Source organism: Drosophila willistoni, assembly GCF_018902025.1.
Source record: "Drosophila willistoni isolate 14030-0811.24 chromosome XR unlocalized genomic scaffold, UCI_dwil_1.1 Seg143, whole genome shotgun sequence".
Taxonomy (NCBI): domain Eukaryota; kingdom Metazoa; phylum Arthropoda; class Insecta; order Diptera; family Drosophilidae; genus Drosophila; species Drosophila willistoni.
Genome location: NW_025814056.1, coordinates 1897878 through 1918005, shown reverse-complemented (window position 1 = coordinate 1918005; position 20128 = coordinate 1897878). Strand labels below are relative to the sequence as shown.

At 35.0% G+C, this 20128-nt stretch overlaps 4 protein-coding genes across 4 annotated transcripts; 3 read left to right on the top strand and 1 right to left on the bottom strand.

Moving 5' to 3' along the window:
* Positions 1–2153, top strand: LOC26529493 (death-associated inhibitor of apoptosis 1). The gene is made up of 2 exons (XM_015177596.3): positions 1–407; positions 1323–2153. The coding sequence occupies exons 1-2, from the start codon at positions 397–399 to the stop codon at positions 2062–2064; spliced, it is 753 nt and encodes a 250-aa protein (XP_015033082.2). The 5' UTR covers positions 1–396; the 3' UTR covers positions 2065–2153.
* Positions 2154–7998: 5845 nt separating this feature from the next.
* On the bottom strand, positions 7999–9690 carry LOC6646468. The gene is made up of 4 exons (XM_002069066.4): positions 9585–9690; positions 8963–9521; positions 8525–8883; positions 7999–8458 (listed from the first exon to the last, which is right to left on the bottom strand). Exons 1-4 carry the CDS (start codon positions 9640–9642, stop codon positions 8070–8072), a joined length of 1365 nt encoding a protein of 454 aa, XP_002069102.1. The 5' UTR covers positions 9643–9690; the 3' UTR covers positions 7999–8069.
* Positions 9691–12195: 2505 nt separating this feature from the next.
* Positions 12196–12529, top strand: LOC6646467 (male accessory gland serine protease inhibitor). Its single transcript, XM_002069065.1, has 2 exons — positions 12196–12277; positions 12336–12529. Exons 1-2 carry the CDS (start codon positions 12196–12198, stop codon positions 12527–12529), a joined length of 276 nt encoding a protein of 91 aa, XP_002069101.1.
* Positions 12530–19794: 7265 nt separating this feature from the next.
* Positions 19795–20128, top strand: LOC6646466 (male accessory gland serine protease inhibitor). The gene is made up of 2 exons (XM_002069064.1): positions 19795–19876; positions 19935–20128. Exons 1-2 carry the CDS (start codon positions 19795–19797, stop codon positions 20126–20128), a joined length of 276 nt encoding a protein of 91 aa, XP_002069100.1.

Here is a 20128-nt window from a genome sequence, read left to right as displayed (position 1 = left end):
GGCAAGTTTTAATTGAACCTTTCGATCTGGTTATGTAGATGTGAGAAAAATTATATAAACACAGGCGAGATCTGAAAGAAACCCCTGTCGGGGGGAAAACTTTGTCTCAAAGTTTAGCCAAACCACATGAAATGTTCAATTGGATCCAGAAATTTATTTAACATAGGAGAACCAGTTCATACGAACCAAATGAACAGAGCTATGTTAACGCAATGTTAACACATGAATCCCTCTAAAACGTCGAAATGTGTCACATACATTCGTCCACGGAAAGAGCACCCACACCTTTGGTTGAACTTAAATGGAAAACCTTGAATAATATCAGAAAAACGAGTAAAACACCGCAAAAATAAATAACCGATATCGCGGCGCACAGTCAAAACAGCAAGATAACAGATGGAAAAAAAGTAAGTATGGACAAAAAATATAATTCAATTGATAAGAGAATGAGAGGGAGTGCGAGTACAGGGTGCTTGTATCAATGGGTAATAGATTAGAAACAGTCTTACAAGTGTTAGCTGAAAAATGGCAAAATTTAGAGCTAAAGTGCTGCAAAAGACGCCATAAAAGGGTGTAAAAAAGCTAAATGGCTAATGTATTTAAATATAAAAAGATTCAAATTCTGCAATTCTTTGCAAATCATAATCATTACATTACATGACAGAAAGCAGAATTTTGTATATTATTTGATTTTAAATCAAATTTCATTAAAAAAGTTAAGTCCAAAAACTGCGGTAAGGATCCTTTTGGGCTTGCAGCAATCATCCTATTATTCAGAAATTATCCTACTATTTCAGAAATATGAATGTGAATGAAATATAATTTAAGATAATTGATTGATATTTAAAAGAAAGAACAGCTGGTTTTTTTTTATATTTATATACCATGCGCCCATTTTCACACTATAGGTATGGTATATTTGATGTAACAGTTTCCGCATTTCCGACCTCATAAAGTATATATATTGTTGATCAGCATCAACAGCCGAGTCGATCCAGCGTTGTCGGCAGGCATGTGAACAGAATTTTTTAAAAAGACCTTAATACATTTGTTATAAGTTTAAAATATTTGTTTTAAATTTGTATGGTATACCTAAGTCGGCGAGACGACTTACTTACTTCATTTTTATTTGCAATCTATCCTAAATGGACAATAAACAAATATTGCCAAAAGTAATCATGAAACAACTAAATAATTCTTAATTCTGACAAGAATTTTGTTTTTATATGTATGTACATAATAATAATTATTAGCCCTTTTCTAAATTTTTGATCTATATATATATACATATGCACTTTTTTTAAAATCTTTTTTATTTAAAGCTTTTCAATGGCAAATAACAACTTGAAAATAGAACAGAAATCGCAATTGGATCAAGTTGATTACAGTATCGATTCAACTGTTCATTTCAAGAGTCAACCGACTATTTTGAAAATAAATGACAAATATAATCGAGAGGACGAGCGATTGAAAACATTTGACAATTGGCCTTTATCATGGCTCGATAAGAATAAATTGGCCCAAACGGGCATGTTCTATGAAAACTTGAAAGATAGAGTAAAGTGTTATTTTTGTCAGGTGGAAATCGGATGCTGGGACCGCGAAGATCAACCAGAAGTTGAGCATTTACGTTTCTCGCCAAATTGCCCATTGCTACGTAAACGTTCCACAAATAATGTGCCCATAAATCAGACTCCGACGACTCCCTCACCAAGTTCAGATACTCTACTTTATGAATGGAATCACAAATATAATCGTGAGGACGAACGATTGAAATCATTTGACAATTGGCCATTAGACTGGTTAGATAAACATCAATTGGCCCAAACTGGACTGTTCTATACCAAACACAAAGATATTGTAAGATGCTTTTTCTGTGATGTTCACATGAGTCACTGGAAGCATAAAGATCAACCGATCCGTGATCATTTACGTTGCTCCCCAAACTGTCCACTCCTGCGTCGACGTCCAACTAACAATGTGCCTCTAAATAATGATGAACTTCAACGTGTCTTGCCTATCAAGAGTTTTGACATATGCGGATCACCAGGTGGGAAATCTTAACCTATGGAACAAAATAACTTTCATCAAAATAAACATACGTGTATACTTTAATATTCTTAAGTTTCCACATGGTCTTTCTTATTAAAGGTCTTAGGAAATCGTTTATATATAAATGTAATATTCTTTTTATATATTTTTTAATAAAAATCGTTGATTTCTCTTTATTGATATTTAAAGTGCCTTCGAGGCTGTATATATCTTTAATCTTCTCTTTTTTTTTGTGACAATTTGCGTCAATATTGGAAATATATAGATAAGGAATCGAATGAAACAATTTCAATATAAGACCTAAAATAAAATATTTATTTTTTTTTATTTTCGATCCTTAATAAATGCACGTCAATCTAATCGTTAATTTGGCATAGAGACAAAGACTTTCGCTATCACCGCCACGTGTACGATTTGTGAGTCTTAATGCATATATACATATTTATACATATATGTACATATATGTATAGGTAGAATTATCAGTCAAACTTATTAACCGTTGGACCAGACTAAATAAAATGAGCACGACTAAAAGTCAAATGATTAATTCCCCTGTTTTGGGAAATCTGCTTTTTTAAGCACTCAGAAAGAGTGACTTGTGAAATATATTCAACAACTGCTTTCAACACATTTTTGTTGTCGAAAAAAACCGAAGTGATTTGTCATTAATATTAACAATATTCTTCAATTTAGAATTGCTAGCAGTAATTTATATGGCAGGTTTTGTTTTTGCAGAAGTCTTGGAGTTTCCAAAATATAAAAAAAAATTTTAAAAATAAAACAACATAATACAACAACAACATATGGCGAATCAGAATTTGTATTGTCGTTTTCCTTGTTATTATGTCTAATATCGAAATTCGATAGCAAACTTTATACAATTTAAGCGGGACTTAACTTTTATTCGAAGAAAACTTGTTTTCTGACATTTGTAGGGTATTGTTTTGTGTTAAGTCCTTTCTATGAGAACTTTGTGATATAGTCATACGATCTTAGTGAGGTGGCATAGTCCTTGACAGCTTTATTAAACTGAAGTAAGTAGTAAGTTTCATGACAATGGCGTGAAAAAAACGAAGTTATGGTTAAATTCAATATTTTTGATCGATGGTTTTTAAAGAAGCTATATTATATAGTTGCCCGATCTTTATGAAATTCGGCACAGACATTAATAGGTACATTAAACTGATAAATATTAATTTTTAAAACAACAGCTAAGAAAATAACAAAGTTTCTGAGAAAAGTCAATGTTGCCGTTTCCATAGGAGCCGAAATAGGCAACCTTTGTAGACCATGGCTTTGTCAGTCTAGGAGAAGCATGCTTTTTTCAAGGCAGACGAACTTGGCAATACGAACTCGTCCCGTTCTGCTGATTAAAACATATCTACTTTTTATGGTCGGAGATGTTTCCTTGCATGGGTTGCACACTTCTGACTAAAATGAAGAAACCCTTTTTGCAAGAGTAAAAAAGAATTACTTAACTATTTAAATTCCAGATTCCAGGTTTGGGTTCTTACGGATAAGAAGTGAGTTTTTTTTTGTTGCTGTGTCGTTTATCACTCGATTGACCACTTACTACATAATATTGATTACATCATTTCTAACCTATAGGAATTGTGCAGCAATTCCAATCGCATGCGCCGCAGTTTTAGTTTTATACTATATAATCAAAGATTGTGTGTACATTTACTTGGAAAACCGGCTTGAGCAATCATTGCAAAATTGTCGCCTTGTTATTTTTAATCAATGAATGAAACATTCGCTTGAGTCATCCAAGCATTTGAAGAATGTTGCCATTTCTGACAACTTTTATATGTGTGTAATAAAAACAACTACAAAAGTCATTTAAATCAACCAAATTTGAAGAGTTATATCCAAAAAATAAGAAAATAAATAAATTATTGCTTTAGTATTAGAGATATGTACTCAATACAAATATAGGAGTCTTTGTTGGTATGAGAAATACAAGTAAATATTCTCACAGTTGCCAATCGATCTAGAAATTTTATGCAAATTAATCTGATCTGGTTTCAATTGCCAATGATTTGAAAAGTCAATGTTTACCTTACATTGCATGCGACTTTCGAATACCCTGTAATACACTTGTGATAAGGTATGTTGCGGCTATCGACTATCTCTTATAAACGGACTAAGAGGTCCAGCATAGAGATCCAAATCAAATTAACGATTAAAAGTATTATAGGGTTGTCTATACTATGGTTTTGGGTTGCCATTATAAATGAATGAGAATGAGCAAGCAATACAAATCATAACAAAAATATTCTACGCTTAACTTTGATATTTTTCCAAAATGGCCTAATAGTTGATTGAATACTAAATGGGTTTTTCAATAAATACCTTTTTACAATCTAGTTCCACTTAAGTTCAATACATCAAAATAATTGAGATAAGATAAGGTTGTTGAAAAAAGCATTTTATCATTGAAAGAAATGCACAGTCTAAGCCACGATACAACGTGGGTAAAATAACCACCCAATTATTTTATCAAGGGACTTTTGTTATGGTTATCATGCCAAAAGTTGATTTGCCAAAAATTTATGGTGCTCTTGTTGATTATAAATGATAGTGAAAGTGAGAGGTCTCCTGTTCGATTATTATTATTATTTTTTGCTTTTATTTGGCAATTTATATGACCTTGAATTTCTAAATTAGTTCAATAAGTCAAACAATGGCCTCATTGATTGATAAAAATAAGTAAAGAAAAAGAAAATGTAACACTCAAAACAAATTCCAGCGGTATAGCTTCTCAGTGAGAAGTTCTCACGATTTCACCAACAATAATTGAAAGCGTCATTATTTATTTTTTGATGATCCAAGTAATTGATATAGATATTTATAGTTTTTAACTTGTTAAACGATATCATTAAGTCGTCGTCGAAAACTATAGCCATGTAATTCTTAATTACAGGTCATACACACCCAAACGAAGGTTATTCACATGGCCAAAAGTCGCATTTAAATTTCATATACACATTTGTATATGCATACTTAAGTCTAAGTTTATACTTTTGAGTTTTTATATTGGACTTAAGGCTGAAGGCGTCGCCAAAATTAAAGCTTTTCATTAACTTGAGCTTTTTACAGTGTGCCGCTAAAGCTCAAAGGAAAGCTATATGCTACTATATATAATGACAGTTTTGGTTCATAAATGACCAAAACAAGCAAAACAAAGGGATAGGAAAGTTTAACTGTTAAAAAAAAAACATGTAACTCTAAGATTTTGTTATTAATGATAAATTATAGGCCTCCAGTTAGAAAATTTAGTACAAAAAAGATTTACTTTTGTTGCCTTGACTGACATTTCGATTAATTATTTTCGTTGCACATACACTATAAGACCATTAAAAGATATTTCTTCTTAGCTTTGGTTAAAATTCAAAATCTAATGGTTTATAAGAACTTGCTGTCTTTATTCATAAACTTTTAATAGGTGAAATAGACTCTCCTGAGCTATTGAACCAGTTAACCCAATCTGTACCCCGTAGACCTACTAGAAATTTTATTCCTCTATCCTTAAAACACTGTAGTTCTAACTATTCTTTGCATGAACCTTTTCGAGTCCTATGTTCTGATTCTGATCAGATCAGAAGCCTCTCTTTCTCTTGTGAAAACCTCTATTTTAGCACATTTAGCTCGTAATTAGCCGTAGTTAATCATATTTTTAATTGTTTGTCCGTTTCATTTGTATTTGTCCACGCGATCGTGCTGTCCGATATGCGGTTGCGCCCCACGGTCGGTCAGGCGGGCTCGCGCGAAAAAAGAAACCTGGTCAAAATAATTGAATCTTGACCCCTTTTTTTTAATGTTTTTCCGCAAGACTAACGAGTCTGCTTTATTTAAAAAAAAATTCACTCTATCTTTTTATTGCTAAACTTAACAATTAAAATACATACTGGTTTTTACTTTGCATTTTGATCGTGTTATAGAACTACAAAAAAAACATGGCATACTTTTAGGTTGCTCGTTTAATTGTTATGAAACTGCTTGCTATGGCTATGGATAAACTATGAATAACACAAATGCTTAAGTTAATGAAAATTTAAGATAAATTGCAATAAAGCAAAACCATAACGCTCGATGGAAGCAAGTCTTTAAGGGCGACTAATAATTATTATATTTATTATTAAACGCATTGCTTCTTATTTTTTCTTGTTTAATAAATATTTAAAATTATATGACAATCGATTGAAAACTTACGAGGCATGGAGGGTTAAATTTTTGTATCGATATTTTTTGTGTTTCATGTTAATAATTAAAACCACCAAAGCAAAACTCACATATCCAGCAATAATTAATTAATTAATAATTAATTAATTTTTTGAGAAAAGTATAATAGATCAAGGAATGAAATAATGAAAATTTTTTCTTAATTTAGACACTTTTCCGCAGCGCTGGTAGTAGAATTGGGAAAAAAGGATGAAAGTTGAGTTTTTTTTTAAGAAAAAAATTTATTTTTTGCCTATTTTTCGTTACTAATTAATTTTTTAAATTGACAATTTTTAATATTTTTCGCCAATTCTACTACCAGCGCTGTACAATATCCTAAAGAACATGTGTAAAAAAAATTTCATAGCGATTGGTTAATTTGCGTCCTGTAGGACATCCATGAGCTCCAAAAATGTAGTTTTGAGAAAAACTATTGAAACATATATCTATCCGAAAATTAAAAACAAAATATAATTTTTTTATAGCACAAGGTAGAAACCCCCCGTAATTACGTATACGCAATGTGGTCCTATATTGATGGTACATAATTGCTTTACGTTAATAAAGTTCTAATTAAGTCCATCAACAAAATAAAAGTTAAAATTTACTTATTCCAATTTATTCCACCAACAAAATAAAAGTTAAAATTTATTAATATTACCTAATTTCTCGCATTCAAAACATTGCCTCTTTTGTAATAGAATACGTTTGAGTAACAATTTGTTGAGGCTGTTCCTTAATATAATGGTCTTATAGTGGCTGTTCCTTAATATTCATATTTTATGTCTACTTTAAACGTATCTTTTTATCTTGCCGGCTTTCTTCTTCGAAGTTCACAAATACCTTTTTCAAAATTGAGCCAATTCATCGTCAATAAGATTTTCTTTGCAATCATCACTATGAAGCCAAGCTTCAGTCTCATCTTGGTGAACGGCTGTGACGTCAGGAATTGTTACAAAACACCGTCCAAGTCTATTTTGTCCGCAGGGTTAGAAGTGCCAACATAGTTGAAAGAACTGCTTAGGAAATAACGAAGTTATTGATAAAAGTCACTGATCACTTCCGATTGTTCATATGGGAGCTATATGATAAAGTTACTCGATCTTAATAAAATTTGCAACAGTCATTAATAGTTATGCTAAACTGAGAAATAAATTGTATTTTTTTTTTATGACAACTGAGCTATATGATATAGTCACCCGATCTTGATCAAATTTGTCATAGTCTTTTATATCTGTAATTAACTCACCAATATTTAATTTCACGTCAATAGCACAGAAAATAACGAAGTTATTGAGAAAAGCCACTATTCGTGACTTTTCCATTTGTATGGGAGCTATGTGATATAGTGTTGCGATCTGGCTGAATCCGAGATATACAACCCATGCAGTATATGCAAGCCTACATGCAAAATTTCAGCTCTGTAGCTCCAACGGTCTAGGAGGAGTTTACGTTGATCCAGACGGACGGACGGACAGACGGACGGACATGGCTATTTGAACTCGTCTCGTCGTGCTGATCAAGAATATATATACTTTATATGGTCGGAGATGCTTCCTTCTATGCATTGCACACTTCTGACCAAAATTAATGTACTCTTCTGCAAGGGTATAAAATTATTGGAGAAACGAGACTATCTACTTATTTTATTTTCATGTGAGAAAAAAAGAAGCAAATTGGTACAAAGATTATCTGCTTCTCCCCCCATTTAACGCGTTTCGGTTAGAGATTTAAAGATGAATAGAAATCGTTTGATTATATTTTTGCTATATAATTTCATATATGTAATTGATTTAATGCCAAAGGCTCAAAAGTTCAATGTTAAAGAACTTTTCATTGGACGAGAGAAAACCTTTGTATATATTAATTTCTCTTGCCACATCGACAATATTCGTATTACTGAAATAATCCATTGCCACAACATTCGCATTCATGCCCCAAGGACCCTTTAGCCATTGATTGATCTTTGGATTAATGAAAGCGGCACGCTCCTTGGCCGTTTGCAATTTGTGCGAATTGAGAGTCTCCTCCATACTCTTAACCCCATAGAATATCCAGCCCTCATCCTGGACTGGTGAATCTGGTTTCTTGCTAAACAATAGACGCATATAATTCACTGTTTGGGTAAGATTTAAGTAGCTGGTACTAAAACGTTTCCATGGTGGACAGAGTATGGGAGATTCTAAGCGAAAGAAAACAAAGAGAGTTAAATGGAAATTTTTTGTATATTTTGTTTTTCCTTTCCTACCATTTTCTGGATGTGGCAACTCTTGGGTGGGAAATAGTAGCAGGACATGTCTCTTCTCCTCATGCAATTCCTGATAACTGCGATCGGCGCATTGTTCATTATTGCTAACATTACGCTGATAGGCCACATCACCAAGTTCTTTGTGAATGAGACGATAAAGTAAACTATAGACTTCGGGATGCTTATAGAAACCAATGGGAAATGAGCTAAAGTCCAGAACAATCAATTCACCAGAACGTTGAACAAATTGTCGAACATCTCGTAGTATGGCAGTCAATGGGGTAATAAACATATTCTCATTGGCTATCCAAAAATTATCTGCACCATTATCCATTGTCTCACTATCCGAGTGTTTGTAGCTGTAGATAGCAATTGATTTTGAGTTTCCATTCGAGAGTTTGGCAATTGGCAAAGAAAAAATATTTGTCCTGAACTTACCCCACACTCAAATCCAAATATCGTATGCCAAAAACTAATTGCGACCAAACATCGAAATGTTGAGCAACTAAATAATCTTTGACTAGCATTGATTTCGTTTTACTATAGTTGGTGACAAAGGCACCCGAGGCATGGGTTCCGGGAAGAAATAATCGCTTAATTGGTATTTGGGCAACACCTTTGAGATGGGCCAACCAATTGGGTTGAATTTTGAGGCAATCAACCGTTAGAAGCTCGGTGCCATTGTAACTGGCCACATAATGGGGCAAACATTTGCCCTTGGGATAAACTGTGGCCGGGGATTCATTTAAATCCTGACGATTCCAGCCACCTGGATAATGTAATTTACCCAATTTAATGTGTGTTGTAATTTTTCCCGTACGATTCTTAATGCCATCGATACGCATTTCGGGTTGAAAATTTGATATGGTTGGATCACGATTATATATGCCAATCCATTCGGGTGGAGCTGCACAATCCGGTCCCCAATTGACCTCCAAACAGGCATCGTGCAATGTTTTTCCAGTTAGGGAAATTGTTAAAAAGAATGGGCAACTGGCTAAAATAAGTCACAGGTAATTGACGAAATGTATAGAAATAAGAAGTTTTGTTTTTCTCTCACCTTGAAGAGGCCCCACAAGTAGAATTAAATACCAAGCGATTAGTTTATATTTCGCCATGACTTGATCGAATGCGATTTATTTGATTTGTGACTGCTGTCCTCTGTGAATGAAAGTGAACTACACAAAATTATTGTATTATTTGTGTATCTCATCTCAGTGAATGACAATTGACTTGCACTCACCCGCCCCGCTACATACCACCCACCATCAATTAATTGAGTTGAATGTTATTTTTCTTTTCATTTTTCGTTTTCGTTGAGTAACTACAAAGCTTGAGTTTAGTTTCAATTAAGATGTTGCCATTTAGTTCCATTTACAGATTGAGCGAGTTCACGTGGCCCCGTGGTCTAAGGCACTTCTCAAAGTGATTATCGCTCGATTATGTGAGCTTTTACTTCTAGGGGGATGAAATAAGGGAATATGCCCCTAAAAATATGCAAAGTTATGGTTAAAGAATCCCAAATGTTGGCATAAAGTCAAACTTTTTATATTTTCATACCTCAAAATTTAATTCAAATCAGATCTTTATGTTTAGCCCTTAGTTATAAAAATATATCCACGAATTTTTTTTGGGTATATCTTGATATTTCTTAAACTCATTAATACTGACCGTTTTTTAAATCATTTGCGAAATTTACTTAGGTTACCGTCACACAGGTTGATGAACCATATAATGAAATATTTGCAAAAGTGCAACCGTATCTTGGAAAGATATTTCGGAGCCGCATAGCTTTGATGCTTTAATGATAGCTATCGGATCCATCTCCATCAATATTAGGTAAGTCATCTCTGAGCTATTTTGTTTTCAGTAAATGTGGAACAAAAAGTATACAGGCAAGGGAAATGTAATCCCAAAACGATGCAAAAGGCTGGAAAAATATTTGAAACAAATTTAAAACTTTAAGACACTTAAAGACAGAAGGATCATCCACTGGCTAAAGCGAAGGCAATACCTGACGATGCTTCGCTAAGTTGTTGTCTTAATCATATAACCGAATAAATATTTATGTTACAATTTGAAACATAAAACTGTATAAATAAGTATTCATGAATATCGCAAAAATTTATTGGAAAAAAAATTTATTTATATTACTACTTTGGCGTATTACATGATTTCAAGTTTAAAGCTTTTATAATATTATATATGTATATTAATTTTAAACAATTAAAACTAATTTCAGCCTAAAAGTATGTGAAAATTGTCAATTTTATTATTATATATTATATTGAGCAAATTCGTGTTTTTATACCCTTGCAGAAGGTATTATAAAATTGATCAGATGTTTGTAACGCAGAGAAGGAGACATTTCCGACCCCATAATATATATTCTTCATCAGCTGAGTCGATGCAGCCATGACATGCTTATTGTTTATGTCCATCCGTCGGTCTTGGCTTAAATTATTCCAATTCTAAGGTTTTTTTGCTATTTTTTTTTTACACCTTACCAAACCAAAGGGCCAGAAAAACAGGTTCTTTACCAAGAAAAGGGGAAAATACCATAAAAATATTATTCAATACCATTTATAGACATTCTCCCTCTCTAGGGTAGTTAATTTAATTAGACTTCAATAATTGAGGATTGTCTAGTTTTTACATTAACAATTTTACACCCTAAGCAAGGCGGGCCCCTTTTATTTTTTAATTTTGTTGTGACTAAATAATTTAAGTCAAAAACTTTAGTAAACAAAGGAAATTTTTTAAGCCATTCGAAACGACATAATGTCCGAATTGTGTTTAGCTCCACGTGCCGATTAAAAGCCAGCTGCTTATTGTTTATGTCCATAACAATGCATATATATTTTAAATTAATTAATTTATATTTTAACGTATCGATTATGTACTTATAAGATTATGTGTGATTAACGCCTGCAATTGGTCTCACATTCTTGTTTGGTACACCAACGATTGGCATTGCCACCGCATCCTTTATAGTCCAACTGAATGCAAGTTCTATTCATTGCCGCATTGTAATACCACATTGATTTGTTGGCTTGTTTGCGGCATCTTGATTTGCGTTTATTTCCAGCATCCAAGGGGCCATCACATCTTGGTTGTCCTAGATGGTCAATTGTGATCCATTAGAATAGAGGATCAAAACAAATGGATCAAATAAATGCTAACCCACCTGGCTTTCCTTTGCATGTGGCTGGTCGTTGTTGTCCCATTGCAACAGATGTGGCCAAAAGTATTAGGGCCATCAAGAACCATAATATGCCAAAGAAGTTCATTCAAAAAACAAGGGAGAACAAAAAATAAGACAAGACGAATAATAGCAACTGCACGTGGCCAGTAACGTAAAAATTTTGATTCGTTTCATTTCTAGAACATGGCCTTATAAAGAATGTGCCAGACACATGTTTCGACTGTGTCTGGAAAGGAAAGGGATGGCTGGCTAAATGGTTTTATGTTTTAACTATTGTTTGATTTAATCAATGCTTGCGAATAACCACTATGTAAATATTGGGTCACCTAGTCCAGCCCTTTTGTTTGCTTTGCTGTCTTGGTGTGTATATAAGCTGCCAATCAATTTCACTTCCGCTATCAGTTCCATTCGAGCTTAACTAACCAGCTAACAACAAAAAGAAACCCAAAACTCTCAAAAAAACAACATGAAGTTCCTTTTGACTTTGGTTTGCCTTGCTCTCTATGTGGCCCACAGCCAGGCTCAAAATGTTTGCGTTGGACGTCCTGGTAAGTCAAGACAAGTGTCATTGTTCCGTAACATTTGAAATAATTCCCATACTTGCAGTCTTCCAGGTTTGCACTGGCGGCCGTGATGAGGGTAATAATAATATCTTCACCTGCCGTTTTACTGCCATGAATGAAATGTGGTGGTACGAATCTGGTGCCCGAAGATGCAACAGAATGAGCTACAGGGGTTGCGGTGGTAACAACAATCGTTACTGTTCCCAGGCTGATTGCCAACAGAAATGCAGGCGTTAATGTCGACAATTGATCTGATCCCAAGAATTATGTTCCACAAAAACTTAACGATTGAAATAAATTTGAAAATTTTATTGCATACTTGCGGGTGTTTTTCTCTTTTTATTTTGTCATATTGAAATCTGAACGAGTATTGAGAATTCAACTTGGAAACTTAAAAGTGAATGGCAACGACATTTCAAATCTTTGTGTGCATATTTATGTTTATATCACACATACATAATCATAATCTTTCATAATGATCTAGATACTTAACCATATCTCGACCTTATCTACCTAATTATTCATCTGTTGAGTTGGATCCTATCAGCGGCTAACCCCAACGGGAACCAGCCTACATGCAAAATTTCAGCTCTGAAGCTCCAACGGTCTAGGAGGAGTTTGCGTTGATCCAGACGGACGGACATGGCTATTTGAAATCGTCTTTTCGTGCTGATCAAGAACATATATATTAGTAAAACCCGTTTATACGTATATCTTACATGTTTCTAGTCCGATTATAATAAAATGGTAGGTAGATACTAATAGGGCTCATTAGTGTGCTGAATTTGGTTTCGATAGTTAAAAAGTTGCAGGCAATCGGCAATCGGATTTTTCTAGATTCTGGAGGCGAAAATAGGCGTGCCAAAAATGTATAATATTAACAGTCTGAACGCATACTAAAAATCAGTTTTATTACATTTTCGGAAAAGTTTAAAAAAAAAGCAAAATCTGCGCGTGTACTAAGCTAGTACACATTCCAAATTTGGTGTCTACAGCTAGTATAGCCTTTGAGAAAATCGGTTTTATCTCATTTCCGTGGAGTAAAGGGGGCGTAAAGCGGGCGCGGCAAAAGTTTGAAATAATCTTGAACCGTAGGTATTAAACCAAACTATTCTTAATGGGGTCGGAAAAGCTTTCTTCTGCCTGTCACATACATTTTGGCGGCTTTAATATAACGTTTCACCCTATGGGTCAGCATACATAAGCACACGCGAATGAATAATGGAAGATCGTTAATGAATAGTGTGAAAAGCAGAGGGCCAAAATGACTACCTTGAGGGTTTACCCCATGTCACAAGAATGGAATTGGAATAAGAAGACTTAAAAAGTACCATCTGTATTCTATTCGTTAGATATTCTCGAACCCAAGAAAAGAATGCGATGTCCTTCAGTTTAGAAAGTAATATGGTATGATTAACAGAATCAAAAGCTTGGCTGAAGTCAGTGTATATGACATCAGTTTGATTAGCATTTTTAAATCTATTGATTGTTAGGAAGGTAAATTCTAAGAGGCTAGTGGTTATAGATCTACGTTTCACAAACCCATGATAAGATAGCGAAATAATAGAGCTGCAAATATGTTGTAATCGCGAAGTTATAATTTTCTCAAATCTTTCGGAATAGCAGACAACTTTGAAATACCCCTTTAGTTAGAGGCCTCGGACTAAATAGTCCAAAGTGGGGCTAATCGGCGCATTTTTTTTTAACCCTTCATATATCCTGATCGGATGCTCGTATCCTCTCATATGAGCACTTAAATGAAAGGTTAATTCATTGTCGAACTATTGTTCAAAGATACGATTCGATATAATTTACCGTTACAAAGCTATAGCGGTTTTTTCGTACATACCCCAAATTGGCGTTGTCAAAAATAGCGGGGCAATGTGGCGCATCGTTGTTTTACAAATTTTTTATATAAAAAAAAAGCGATTTAAAAAAAAAAAAACTAAATATAGCTTAATATTAAAAAACTTGTTTTATAAAAAAACTTTTTTTTCACCAAAAATGTTGATTGGTTTAGACTTTTAATTATAATTGTTCATTTCATCGTGTGTCCATTAGCTACCATTAGCTATATGATATAGTATTCTGATCCGTCTGATTCTGGCAAATGTACTGTTTTTATCAATAATTAGTTTATATATCGGACTTTTATTCAAATATAGTTATGATTTTAAAACGCCATTTTTAAATTTCTACTAGTGCGCCACTTTGCCCCACCCTTAGTTTTAGCATTTTAAACTTAATATTTTAAAAACGTGTGAATTAAAAAAAAAAAAACGAAGTGCACAGCATAAGTTAATACATGTCGGAACCTATTTTAGTTAACATCTATCAAAATTAAAAATTTATTCAATGTTTTTAAAACCAAAAAAAAAATTAAAAATTACATAATCCCAAAAATTTCGGATACTACGAATTGGATACGTCTATGTTTATGATCCAAATATAGCCTACCAAAATGCGATCTTAGGACACTTATCACTTTTTGGATCGTGCTATTATATTTCAAGATAATTTGACTGCGCCGGATTGCCCCATGCGCCGATTAGCCCCACTCTCCCCTAAATCCATTTTTATGCAGAGGAATAATGAACGAATAATAATGATGCCAAATAGATGGAAAAGAAGAAGAACAGAGGGCCGGGGCTAACTTCGACCGCGTCAAAGTTTGTATACCCTTGCAACTTTTTTGGTAACTCTATCCTTACCTATAGCCATCAAAATGGAAAACATTTTTTCTAACAAAGCTTAAGTTTGCGAAAGAACGGCCTACAATCTTAGCATAGGAAATAACGAAGATATTGATCAAAGTCACTGTTTTCGACCGATCGTTCCTATGGGAGCTATTTGATATAGTCACCCGATCTTGATCTTGAAATTTGGCATAGTCGTTTATATGTAAAATAAACTCATCAATATTAAATTTCACGACAATAGCTCAGAAAATACCGAAGTTATTGAGAAAAGTCACTGTTCGTGACTTTAGCGTTTGTATGGGAGCTATATGATATAGTGGTCCGATCCGGCTGAATCCGAGATATACAACCCCTGCAGTATATACAAGCCTACATGCAAAATTTCAACTCTGTAGCTCTTGCGGTCTAGGAGGACTTTGCGTTGATCCAGACGGACGGACGGACATGGGTATATGAACTCGTCATGCTGATCAAGAATATATATACTTTATATGGTCGGAGATGCTTCCTTCTATGCGTTGCACACTTCTGACCAAAATTAATATACCCTTTTTGCAAGGGTATAAAAATAGTTGACAGTGGGTTTACATAAATGATTTGCACAGAACCTAAGTACACATCCGGGTAGACCATCTAACCCCGGAGAACAACCTGGTTTTACTAGTTTAAGTTCGCTGAGAATATAACTCCCATCAATCAGTGGATTTCAATTACAATTAGAATTTTTAACTGATAAGAATACGAATTTGCTCGATATTCCGTTGAGGAATAAATGGTTTAAAAAAAATCGACAATGGCCTGATCAGTGTTAGCTTTTTATTTTCAAAGGACAGAAAAGATAGGTCTTACGCTTAGAATTGACCAATTTATAAAATTATTTAGGCTTTAAATTTGTTAAGCTGAAGCTAATTCTTATGCCATTGTGTATTAAGCACCATGAATTTTGAACGAGCGACTGTATACAGAGCATAATCTGCTGAACGACGTGTTATTTGAAACTTTTTATAATATCGAGGATTGGATAACTCTCGAGAAACCCAGGGAACCGCTTCTGTCTACCAAGAGGCACACAAATATCAAAGAGTGAATTAAGAGCATCATAAAAGAAGCGAACAGCTGAGTTCATATCTCTACAATTGTATAGATACGACCAATCAGTAGTAACAATGGTTTCATTAAGGCAGTCTTACGAAAGGCAGGCAGTCTTTGAGGCACCTCATTAGAACCAAGTAATGGTGATAGAGAGTGCAGATCGATTTTTAAATTTAATGTCGATTCTGGAAACATCACAATTGGAGGAGACCAATACAAATATAAGATCTAAAGATTTTCCATTAGAATTTAAGTCAGGATTGACTTCAGATAAAGATAAGCCTAAATGGCCATCAATAAAGTCATGTGATATAGAGGGCAGCAACATGGTTGATTCATCCATTAGTAACCATACGGTCAACTAAAATCACCAAAAACTATAAGCATGTCTTGATTGGAAACTAAAGAGAAGACAAACTGAATTGCCTTAAATAGATCACGATGTCTGTCAATGGTGGAATATAAGAAGAAGTAATAAAAGCATTGAAGGATTTAAAATTTACCTTAACACCGACAACCTCGATCTTTTGGGTATTAGAAAATTAAATAATTTCACATGATAATGCAGCATCAACAGCTATCAGAACGCCACCGCCACAACGAGAAATTCGATCACGTCTGAATACCGAAAATTTTGTGGGAGACACAGATGCATCAGCAATGTCAGACAGAGTAAAAGCTAAAATGTTATGATCAAAAGAAAGACAATCTACACAGAGATTAGGAAAATTAGATTTCAGTCCTCTAACGTTTTGATAACCCAGGTTAAGAGACGAATCTAGTTTTTTGACACACTAGCAGTTGCTGATGTGGCAGGAAAAGTGTTAGTTATTGTTGGCAGACGAATATGTGTCAGATTTTTCCTTTTTTACAGTATATTCCTTCACTATATAAAAATCTACTCGACATATAGTGTCAAAGATATTGGAAGAAAAACTAATTTTAATGGATAAAATGTCCCGATAATACGAAAATTTTAGCTTTTTCATCGCAATTTTCGAGACATTTACTTTCTTCCGAATATAGGCTACTACGTCATCAAACGGGACAATAAGGTCTAGCCTAGAAACAAATATATGTTTCTTTGGTGGTATGCCAACGAGAGGACGCGGTTCCGAAGTGTCAGCCGCTGTAGCAACGATGGACGAGTCACTCACTGCAGCAGTTTACTTGTTCACGGGGCCCTCGATACCAGGCCCGGACTGGCCCACCGGGCAACCGGGCAAATACCCGGTGGGCCCGCAAGGTAGGGGCCCCTTTTGATGAAATTTCATGTAGTAGAGTAGCAGTTTTTAGTCACTAGGGCCCTTCGTACGAGGTTCCCACTAAGAATCATTTTTGTACCATAATAAATCGATGGGCGCTGGGGCTCCTGTCGTTCACAGGCTCTGTAAGACACTCGATTTTCAGGCATTGTTTTCCAAAGCGAAGAAGTATTATGTAGCAGAGGACTTAATTTATTTTTACTAGGTTTTAATAAAGGAAAGGTTACCGGGTGAGAAAAACCGTGATGAACCAATCGATGAACGATGAATAAAAATTTATGGTGGAAGTTCACAATGTCATTATTGATAAAACCATTTATGCAATCAAATCACGTTTTACGGTACATGGAAAACTAGCAGCAGATTTCTCATGCCTCGACCCGAAAATTGTTCCTCATATCGTAGCTGTTTCTTGCATTGAAAGATCATTTTCCAAGTTAACATATGTCAAAAACAGATTGAGAAGCTGTTTGACGCAAAGGCATTTAGAAACTTTCTTGCTTATGGCAGTTGAAAAAAAAACTTGAATCAAATTGAAGATGAACGAATTATTAACGCCTTATCCTTACGGAGCAATTTACTTAAAAAGCTTTTGACTGTTTGATGAGTGTTAAAATCCAGTAAAATTACGCCTTACGTAGAAGCGCATTGTTGAAAAAAAATTGGCAAATTAAAATGTTTGTTTATTTGTAAGAAGTCGTTTTTGTTTTATTCCCAAAAATGTGTACCTTTCATTTTACTCGCAAATAATTTTTCAAGCATATAGTATAGGGGGCCCTTCAACTTGTGCCCGGTGGGCCCTTAGGGTCCCAGTCCGGGCCTGCTCGATACTATTGGAACTATAGGAAAAATCGGGCACTACAATTGGCACCGTTTTTGAGAGATTATTACTAAGGGATACTGGTAATACCTCACTGACCCGATTCACCAATGGTCTTTAAAACGATATCAATTGCTGAAAATTGGGTGAAGATCGGTCGGTGACGAGAAAAGACGCCTCCAAAGGGCTGGTCCTTTTGCGTTTTGCAGACTTATTCATAAGCGATAAGCTTCTAAACTGAGTCTCCACCCGCAGAAAGTCCCGCTTGGAGTTTATAAAGCCAGCCCTCAAAGTTTTTGAGCTATCTCCAGTCCGCCTCATAAATGTCCACATTTCATTCGCGACCTCACGGCAAGCATCACATCCTTACATTAAGCCACCACCTTTAGCAATAGACTCCTTGACCATTTTATAAGCATCTTTAATTAATTTAAAAATGGAAGATATAAAATTTCAAAGGCACCAAATTGACCAGTTCTGATACAACGGTTAAAGTGCAGAAAGCCCTCACAACTAACTCTTAATGTAACCACAAAAACAAAAACACGTATCACCGAGTCGCGGGCTTATCCGGATCGGTACGAGGGACTGACCATGAATCACTACTACAATAGGGTATTAATACATGATTGGCATTATGCGAGTAGAGATTCTCCTCCGGATAAGGTGATAATATGCCACCAACTGCAAGTAAGAAAAGATGGCATTAGAGAATACCATTTGCAGAGGTTTTAGTGTGCAATGACTTACCATCTCGGTTCTCGGGCCAACAATGCCAGCTGCTTATTGTTTATGTCCATAACAATGCATATATATTTTAAATTAATTAATGTATATTTTAACGTATCGATTATGTACTTATAAGATTATGTGTGATTAACGCCTGCAATTGGTCTCACATTCTTGTTTGGTACACCATCGATTGGCATTGCCACCGCATCCTTTATAGTCCAACTGAATGCAAGTTCTATTCATTGCCGCATTGTAATACCACATTGATTTGTTGGCTTGTTTGCGGCATCTTGATTTGCGTTTATTTCCAGCATCCAAGGGGCCATCACATCTTGGTTGTCCTAGATGGTCAATTGTGATCCATTAGAATAGAGGATCAAAACAAATGGATCAAATAAATGCTAACCCACCTGGCTTTCCTTTGCATGTGGCTGGTCGTTGTTGTCCCATTGCAACAGATGTGGCCAAAAGTATTAGGGCCATCAAGAACCATAATATGCCAAAGAAGTTCATTCAAAAAACAAGGGAGAACAAAAAATAAGACAAGACGAATAATAGCAACTGCACGTGGCCAGTAGCGTAAAAATTTTGATTCGTTTCATTTCTAGAACATGGCCTTATAAAGAATGTGCCAGACACATGTTTCGACTGTGTCTGGAAAGGAAAGGGATGGCTGGCTAAATGGTTTTATGTTTTAACTATTGTTTGATTTAATCAATGCTTGCGAATAACCACTATGTAAATATTGGGTCACCTAGTCCAGCCCTTTTGTTTGCTTTGCTGTCTTGGTGTGTATATAAGCTGCCAATCAATTTCACTTCCGCTATCAGTTCCATTCGAGCTTAACTAACCAGCTAACAACAAAAAGAAACCCAAAACTCTCAAAAAAACAACATGAAGTTCCTTTTGACTTTGGTTTGCCTTGCTCTCTATGTGGCCCACAGCCAGGCTCAAAATGTTTGCGTTGGACGTCCTGGTAAGCCAAGACAAGTCTCATTGTTCCGTAACATTTGAAATAATTCCCATACTTGCAGTCTTCCAGGTTTGCACTGGCGGCCGTGATGAGGGTAATAATAATATCTTCACCTGCCGTTTTACTGCAATGAATGAAATGTGGTGGTACGAATCTGGTGCCCGTAGATGCAACAGAATGAGCTACAGGGGTTGCGGTGGCAACAACAATCGGTACTGTTCCCAGGCTGATTGCCAACAGAAATGCAGGCGTTAA